The sequence below is a fragment of the Triticum dicoccoides genome, chromosome 2A (assembly GCF_002162155.2).
Source record: "Triticum dicoccoides isolate Atlit2015 ecotype Zavitan chromosome 2A, WEW_v2.0, whole genome shotgun sequence".
NCBI classification, from domain to species: domain Eukaryota; kingdom Viridiplantae; phylum Streptophyta; class Magnoliopsida; order Poales; family Poaceae; genus Triticum; species Triticum dicoccoides.
In genome coordinates this window covers 134,350,918-134,359,242 of record NC_041382.1, presented here as the reverse complement: position 1 = coordinate 134,359,242, position 8,325 = coordinate 134,350,918, and the positions used below count along the sequence as shown (strand labels likewise).

The window sequence follows — 8,325 nt, the reverse complement described above, 5'->3', positions numbered from 1 at the left end:
GCAGCCCCGGCGGCCCCCCCAGTGCCCGCGGCCCCCGCGGCACCCCCTGCGCCACCGGCGCCCGCGGCCCCCCCAGCGCCTGTGGCCGGTCCGGTCACCCGCGCCCGTACGGGCATTTTTCGCCCGAGCTCGCGCTACGCCTCGGCTGACTACGTCCATGCGGCATCCACCTCTGAGCCATCACCATTGCCGTCCTCCGTTCGAGCCGCTCTTCGTGACCCGCTCTGGATGGTTGCGATGCAAGAGGAGTTTGACGCCCTGTTGCGCAACCGGACGTGGCAGCTTGTTCTCCGTCCCCGGCACGCCAACATGATTACTGGGAAGTGGGTCTTTAAACATAAGCTCCGTCCTGATGGTACCCTTGATCGCTACAAAGCATGTTGGGTCGTTCGTGGCTTCCGATAGCGTGCTGGCATTGACTTCACCGACACCTTCGCTCCGGTTGTCAAGCCCGGCACGATACGCACGGTTCTCCACCTTGCAGTCTCCTGTGCTTGGCCGGTGCACCAGATGAACGTCTCCAACGCCTTCCTCCATGGTCACCTCGAGGAGCAGGTCTTCTGCCAGCAGCCCACCGGGTTTGTTAACCCGGCGCTTCCCGACCACGTGTGCCTGCTTTCGCGGTCCTTGTACGGACTCAAGCAGGCTTTGCGCGCTTGGTACCAGCGCATCGCGGCGTTTCTCCACCAGCTTGGGTTCCGCTCTACCCGCTCGGACGCCTCTCTCTTCGTCTATCATCAGGGCTCTGACATGACCTACTTGCTGCTCTATGTCGACGACATCATCCTGACGGCATGTACGGCTGGTCTCCTCAGTCAGCTCACGGCTCGTCTTCGCGCTGAGTTCGCCATCAAGGACTTGGGTCCTTTGCACTACTTTCTCGGTGTCGAGGTGGTGCGTCGTCCGGATGGCTTCTTCCTTCATCAGTGGAAGTACGCTCACGAGCTCCTCGAGCGCGCTGGCATGCTTAACTGTAAGCCCGCCGCTACGCCTGTTGATACGAAGGCCAAGCTTTCTGCCACGGATGGTTCTCCTACTTTGGATGCTACTTTCCATTGGTCTATCGTTGGTGCTCTCCAGTACCTCACTCTGACTCGACCGGAGATTCAGTATGTCGTGCAGCAGGTGTGTCTTCATATGCATGCTCCTCAAAACATTCACTGGGCTGCCGTCAAGCGGATTCTCCCTATATCTGTGGCACTATGGATCTTGGCGTCACGCTTCACGCCTCCGCCGACACCGCCCTCACCGCCTACTCCGATGCAGACTGGACGGGCTGCCCTGACACTCGTCGCTCCACTTCGGGCTATTGTGCCTATCTTGGACCCTCACTCATCTCGTGGTCGTCCAAGCGGCAGCCTACGGTTTTTCTCGTTCCAGTGCTGAGGCTGAGTATCGTGCGGTGGCCAACGCCGTCGCCGAGTGTTCGTGGCTTCGCCAGCTGCTTCAGGAGCTCTCTTGCCCTGTTGACCGTGCCACGGTGGTCTACTGCGACAACGTCTCGGCGGTCTACCTCTCCGCTAATCCGGTGCATCATCGACGGACCAAGCATATTGAGTTGGATATTCATTTTGTTCGGGAACAGGTTGCCCTTGGCCATATTCATGTTTTGCACGTCCCTACTTCCCAACAATTTGCCGATATCATGACCAAAGGATTGCCTACGGGCTACGGCGTCATTTAAGGAGTTCCGGTCCAGTCTTTGCGTCAGCCGCGGTGCCGCTTCGACTGCGGGGGGTGTTGAGTATATGTGTTATGTGCATATTGTGTATTAGGCCCGCCTCTTAGTTCTTTATATAGTTGAGGTCCATAACTCACCTTTGTACATCATATATACGTGCCTATGCACGAAGAACAATACATCGTGCAATCATACACCATCCGTGCAGACGCGGCGCTTCTTGGACCACGCCCTCGTCGCCTGCGAAACCTGCCCAAACTCATCCATCCCGCGGCGCAAAGGTGCAAACCCCGATTTCCATCGGCTCAGGATAAGTACAGTTCAACCGTGCTATTCCGGCACGGCACCGCGTTAGTCCAGCACACCATCCAGCCTCGGCCCGTGCTGCCAGCCAGTACCACTCGATCGCCACAGCTTCGTTATTCACTTCAGTGCTGTCTCGTCATGGCGCTCGGTGGTCTGTTCGGCACGGCGGCGGTGGCCGTGGTCGTGTCGCTGGCGGTCCACGTCGCGCTCAACTGCCCCATCCAGCCGCTCCCGTCGCCGCGGCCGCCACCGCCCGCCGCGCGCTACCGGCCTAATAACCTCCTCCAGGTCAGTCGTTCGTTCCTTGCCAGTCGTGCTAGAGTAATCTTGCCGTGTCACGCCGCGTACCGATGGCCTGATGGTCTGGTATATGCAGGGGCTGGAGAAGCTGGGGGAAGGGCAGCTGAGCGCGCCGGAGGACGTGTACGTGGACGCGGCGGCGGGAGGGACGCTGTACACGGCGACGAGGGACGGGTGGCTGCAGAGGATGCACCCCAACGGGTCGTGGGAGCAGTGGCGGTTCGTCGGCGGCACGGGCCTGCTCGGCATCGCGCCCTCCGCCGACGGCAGCGTGCTCGTCTGCGACGCCGACAAGGTACGCACGTACGCACAACAGGATCAATCGGCCGGCGCCGGCAGTTGCATGCGCCGCCGCGTGACAGAATCATTCGTACCACGAACAATCATTTCAACTGTTGGAAAATTTCTCCTTTGGTGTGGGTTTGGCAGGGACTGCTGCGAGTTGAGGAGGGCCGTGTGACCATCCTCGCCTCAACGGTCGAAGGCTCCACGATCAGGTTCGGTTCGTCTTCGTGTTCATCGTGCAGAAAACTGCAGCGTGCCTGTGGCTGTACGTACTGATCGTTTCCCCGTGTTCCTCCACACGGGCAGGTTCGCCGACGAGGCGATCGAGGCATCGGACGGCACGGTGTACTTCAGCGACGCCAGCACCAGGTTCGGCTTCGACCGGTGGTTCCATGCCTACGTCGAGTCCCAACCCACCGGCCGCCTCCTCAAGTACGACCCGCGCACCGGCAAGGCGTCCGTCGCGCTCGACAACCTCTCCTTCGCCAACGGCGTCGCCCTGTCACGGGACGAGGCCTTCGTCATCGTCTGCGAGACAGGGAGGTAAGCACCTGGGCACGCCCTGCACTTCACACTAGTCAGTCTTGCTGCAGGCATCAGCTCAATTCTGTGAGGTGCAGGTTCAAATGCACGAGGCTGTGGCTGAAGGGAGACAAGACCGGCCAGGCGGAGACGTTCGTCGGCGACCTTCCCGGGTCTCCGGATAACATCCAGCTAGCGCCAGACGGCTCCTTCTGGATCGCCCTTATCCAGGTTACTAGTCTACACCTCAGCTCACCAACTTGGATACCGTACCAGCTCAATCATACTCTTGGTTGCTCAATCTGCGTGCAGAGGTCGCCGTGGCTGGACCTGGTCATGCGCTGGACGTTCACGAAGAGGGTCGTCGCCTCGTTCCCGGCGCTGCTCGACGCGGTCCACGCCACGGGGAAGGGGGCGATGGTGGCGCAGGTGTCGGAGGACGGCGAGGTCCTCCGCGTGCTCGACGACACAGAAGGGAAGGTGATCAACTTCATCACTTCAGTGACGGAGTTCAACGGAGACCTCTTCTTCGGGAGCCTCGCGACGAACTTCGTGGGCAAGCTATCTCTGGCCAAGGTAGCACAGGCACAGGGACAGGCGGCGGCTTCTTCCTAGTTCCTAGACGGTGAAGTTTCATCATCCATCGCCCTCAGAATAATAAAAGTCATCGGGAATCTCAATCTCACTGTAGATGACAGATTCAGCACTGTGTCATGCACTGCTTCGGGCATCTCCAACAGTTTATATGTTAGCGTTTATATGTTAGCTTGTTGGTAAAATATGGCATGTCATCAACCAACATCTTAACATACAACAACTGTATGTAGTTTGTCCAATAGGATGTAAGATAATAAATAAGGTGCTCTCTCATTCTACATTGGAGCTTGTGCAAGGTGTGTTGGTTCATGTACATACAACCTTCCTCTCTTTTCTCCTTTATTGTATGATACATCATCAAAAATCCTATGTGACAAAGTCTACCAACAACTATCTTACAAGTTACAACCATTGAAGATGCCCTAAGCAGTCAGATAGTACTGCTATCAGTTATGGTTTGAAGTTCAGTGTAAAAGACTCAAATGACCGACGGTTGAGCAGGTGTGTTCTGACTTTTGTGGCTGCCTGATTGAAATGAGACCCCACGCTAAAACGCTACCGACTAGGAGAAATTGCAGTCCTATCAATCTCATGACAAATTCGCATATTACTGGCCTTCTCCATCCAGGATGCTCTGCCCTGCAAGCGGATTTTTGTAGATGCGCCTCAACACCGTTCTGAAGATCGGATAATTCTTCCTGACAACTCCCACCTGGAGCATAGATTTCACTTGCATTGCTCAGCAAAAGGTGATGTGCAAAATACATCAGCATATCCGTAGATACTACTGCTACAACATTAATTAATTACAATTGCATTACCTCGATGTCATGGCCTTGGCTATTATCCTCCAGGACGTGTCGCAGTGCAGACACTGCCATCTGGAAAACCAAGAGAGGAAGATAAAATCACAATGAGCTTGAAGTGCCACTGAGCTGATTCAGGAAAACTTTGAGGCTACAGTCAAATAGGCCAGCTCTGCTTTTATTGGAAGCGCAGGGAACCAAGCTGAGACTCATAGACAAACGACTATAATTAACAACATGAGCTCAAGATGCTGCTGCACAGATAAATATGCCCCAAAAAACATGAGAATCCAAATAGATCATGCCAGCCGCAACTTCACGATTGCTGGAAGAAAAAATGTCCTGAACTAATATGCTATACAACTGCCGATACTTGACAGCATGATTTCCTCGGAAACCACAAGTAGGAACAACGAAATAGTTGACGGCCTGCTGTCTGCTTTCTTAGCAGTATAAATGGCAGTACTGTTAATAATATGTCAGCAAACTATTCCTAAATCAACTGAACGAGTTACAGGCTTTGTGAAAAGACAATAGGAAATACGATCAACTCGTGCTCGTGGTCCATCATTTTTGTCTGTGTTTCCTTGTAGCATGAGGTTTTGTATACGATAATTATGTCTGTTGTTCGATAATACTGTTAATGTTATGCACTTATGCTCACCTCCATGGTTTCCTGGAATGATAAAGAAGAATTGGCCGCCATTGCTTCCTCGAGAAACTCGATAGCTTCCTGGTCCTTGAGACCTACGCTGGTTGCCTGAGGAGAGGACATCAGTGAATCTAGTTACTCCTTGTACTCATGTATAGATGCTCCTAATTTATGCGTGGTATCTTATCGCAAATTTTTTGGCCATCCACATTACTGCTTGAGAATAACTAAATAATCATCAGCAGAAATGCGACTCTTGCATTTTGATGAATACAAGTTTATGAGCACAGCACAAAATTCTTTGATACCTTGTGGCCAAGGACTTGTCCAGCAGGATCACATGTAAAGAGATCTGGAGTTCCTTTCTCTTCATCAATTCCCACGACCGTAGCAACTGTGAAGGAGGTTAAAAGGATTGGACTAACGAATAAGACCTTTATTAGAACATAAGGAAACATAATATGCTGACAAGTTTCACCACTCTCTCATACACAAAGTCAGAAGAAGTAGGACTAACCAACTCTGTAAGGTCTCATGCCAGCATGCTGGGTGCGAACTTGTGCTCTGTCTCCCAACCTGTAGACAATCAAAATACAACTGGCTAAACGTAAAGCATGGCTTGAAATGAATGAAGTGTGCCAAGTTACTGAACCAAGGAAAGTGTACATATAGCTTAGCACACAGAATGTAAGCTCTGGTACTAAAGTACAAGCAATATTTTTTGGCGGAAAAATGTTCTCATCATCACTTCCCATATCTTCAACATGACAACTGATAATACGCGCCGATGAAGGGCGTTTTAAATGTTCTCAGGCGAAATATAGTTTTTGTTTTCATCTGTGCTGCTTGCGTCATGTACTTACTTAAGAGCAAATCTTACCATTGCGCCAACATCTTAGGAGGCATTTCATATCCCCACTTGTGACGGAACCCTGCAGCTTCGTTCCTTGCCTGCTGAGCTAATGCTCTCCCGTCAGCTTCAGTGAAGAAAAAGGCCCGTCAATAATCCAGAAATAGACAGATAAAATGGCAGTGTATCATCATGTCCTGCTAAACTCTATTGGCCTCGTAATGCTGTACGTAAGGCATATGTAGTTTTTTGAGATTTAAAGTTCAGATTAAGGGCCAGGACAATTAATTGCTAGTTTCAAAACCATTATAGATGTTCAATACTCCAGAAGTAAAAGGAGGTACTAAATCAACAGTCCAGTGCAATCATAACAAGTATCATAACTAGTCAGATAGATTAACTACTTGCACAAGGCAACACCCAGCTAAAGATCACGATTCACGCTGAAAAATTTAAGAGTTCCCTAATTAAGGACCTGGCTGACATAATTACGTACACTGTAACCCAAGGTTTTAGACATTCAAATGGATCATCATTCACAATAGTACTCCACTGATCCAACCTGAAAAATTAACATTACTCCCGGTTCATCAAAGTATCCTAGAAGTGCACAATTCACAGTAGAATCAAGGTGTTCTAGCAAGTACTTCCGGATGGAAAGCAAAACCCTCCATAGGTAAAGTCCTACTCGATCTCACAAGTCGCAATGCAGGTGCGAATTAATCACCAGTGGGATCAAATTGCGTGCACAGGATCAGTACACAAGAGATTAGAACTGACGGAGTCCGCACGCAGAGAGGATCAGTCACCTCACCTGGCATTCCCGTGGCCAGCATACCAAGCCGCTCGGTGATCTGGAACAGGTGCATGAAGGCGGGGTCCGCTGTGTCCAGCAACGGGTCCTGAAATGCAACGAGCACGAAATCACCGATTACTCCCCAAAATCACGAGATGGTCGTCGGTTTGCGCCCGATCGAGCAGCATTCAGCAGTGCTGGCCAGCGCGCGCGAACTCACCGCCGGTGCCTTGGTCCGCTGGGTGATGACGCAGACGGAGTCGGCGCCGCGCACGGCGACGGAGGTGATCCCCTCCAGCTTCACGGAGTTGCGGGCGTAGTCTGCGACGGACAGCACAGGAATATCGTCACGGAGCTAGGGCGGGCAAGGGAGGCGGCGACGCGGGGGCGGAGCTCGATTTCGGGGGTGCGAGAAGCGTGCGTACTGACCGACTTGGAAGACGCGGCCCTCGGGGGAGAAGACGGTGATGCTGCGGTCGTAGCGCGGGGGCTTCGCCGCGGTGCGGCGGCGGCGGCTGCTGCTTTCGCCGACGCGGCCAGACATCGCCGCTCTCGGCTCCGGCCAGGCACGTGCGCTGCTGCGGGTGAGGGGAGGGCCGAGGGGTGGGGGAGGAGGCCGGAGGAAGCGGCCTGTGTCGTGCGGGTTCTTCTTCGGGGGAAAGAAAGAGAGGCGGCGCTTCGCTTCACTCGCTGCCGCCAGCCCGCCACTCGCTCCGCGGCCCACTTTGTTGCTCGATTTATTTGCTCACCTGATTGCAGCCCGAGAGCCCCCGATTGTCGTGGACCTGCGCCACAGAAAGAGCCTGGGCTGGTTTCTCAAAATAAGAAGACTTTGGGCCAGCACGGCCCCGATATCCTCCATCTCAAAAAAATGAAGAAAAAAAGTTTTGCTATTTGGCACTTGCCTGGAAGAACGCTGGATAAGTCAAATTGTGGAAGAAGGCACAGCGCCCGGGTCGGAGATGGGGATGCGGCGGCGTCCTTGGCCAGGGCTCGCCAAGAACGAGGCGCAGCGAGCGGCAACGTGGCTGGTCGTGATGTCACAGGTGGAGGCAAGGAGGATGCTTGTTCAAGGTCTGGGGTGGGCTGCCAGTGCCGGAGAAGAAGGGTGTGGAGGGGTTAGAGGGATAGTTGTAACGCCCCGAGACCGATGTGCCACCTGTCCTCCAGTTATTCGCTGTTGTTGCCTTGTCATTGCTTGCGTGTCATGCATTGCATATCATGTCATCATGTGCATTTCATTTGCATACGTGTTCGTCTCATGCATCCGAACATTTTCTCCGATGTCCGCTTTGCATTCCGGCGCTCCGTTCTCCTCCGGTGGTCATATCTACCTTTCTTTCGTTTGGGGATTAAATATTTCCGGATTGGACCGAGACTTGCCAAGCGGCCTTGGTTTACTACCGGTAGACTGCCTGTCAAGTTTCGTACCATTTGGACTTCGTTTGATGCTCCAACGGTTAACCGAGGGACCAAGAAGGCCTCGTGTGTGTTGCAGCCCAACACCCTTCCAAAGTGGCCCAAAACCCA

At 53.2% G+C, this 8,325-nt stretch overlaps 2 protein-coding genes across 2 annotated transcripts; one reads left to right on the top strand and one right to left on the bottom strand.

The window, feature by feature from the left end:
• Positions 1 to 2,007: 2,007 nt before the first annotated feature.
• LOC119353812 (protein STRICTOSIDINE SYNTHASE-LIKE 4-like) lies at positions 2,008 to 4,006 on the top strand. Its single transcript, XM_037620494.1, has 6 exons — positions 2,008 to 2,275; positions 2,364 to 2,582; positions 2,717 to 2,784; positions 2,879 to 3,115; positions 3,193 to 3,325; positions 3,407 to 4,006. The coding sequence occupies exons 1-6, from the start codon at positions 2,126 to 2,128 to the stop codon at positions 3,707 to 3,709; spliced, it is 1,110 nt and encodes a 369-aa protein (XP_037476391.1). The 5' UTR covers positions 2,008 to 2,125; the 3' UTR covers positions 3,710 to 4,006.
• A 65-nt stretch (positions 4,007 to 4,071) lies between these two features.
• LOC119353813 (proteasome subunit alpha type-6-like) lies at positions 4,072 to 7,339 on the bottom strand. Its single transcript, XM_037620495.1, has 9 exons — positions 7,225 to 7,339; positions 7,016 to 7,116; positions 6,814 to 6,901; positions 6,030 to 6,126; positions 5,667 to 5,725; positions 5,458 to 5,543; positions 5,162 to 5,257; positions 4,513 to 4,572; positions 4,072 to 4,403 (listed from the first exon to the last, which is right to left on the bottom strand). Exons 1-9 carry the CDS (start codon positions 7,337 to 7,339, stop codon positions 4,299 to 4,301), a joined length of 807 nt encoding a protein of 268 aa, XP_037476392.1. The 3' UTR covers positions 4,072 to 4,298.
• Between the last annotated feature and the right edge of the window lie 986 nt (positions 7,340 to 8,325).

Excerpts from the sequence above, each read along its gene's own strand:
- LOC119353813 (XM_037620495.1), bottom strand. The coding sequence starts at position 7,339 with ATGTCTGGCCGCGTCGGCGAAAGCAGCAGCCGCCGCCGCCGCACCGCG. Across the intron at positions 6,902-7,015 it reads AGCGGACCAAGGCACCGGCG|GACCCGTTGCTGGACACAGC; the intron begins GTGAGTTCGCGC and ends GTTGCATTTCAG. Across the intron at positions 4,404-4,512 it reads GCCAAGGCCATGACATCGAG|GTGGGAGTTGTCAGGAAGAA; the intron begins GTAATGCAATTG and ends TCTATGCTCCAG.
- LOC119353812 (XM_037620494.1), top strand. The coding sequence starts at position 2,126 with ATGGCGCTCGGTGGTCTGTTCGGCACGGCGGCGGTGGCCGTGGTCGTG. Across the intron at positions 2,583-2,716 it reads TCGTCTGCGACGCCGACAAG|GGACTGCTGCGAGTTGAGGA; the intron begins GTACGCACGTAC and ends TGGGTTTGGCAG. Across the intron at positions 3,116-3,192 it reads ATCGTCTGCGAGACAGGGAG|GTTCAAATGCACGAGGCTGT; the intron begins GTAAGCACCTGG and ends TGTGAGGTGCAG.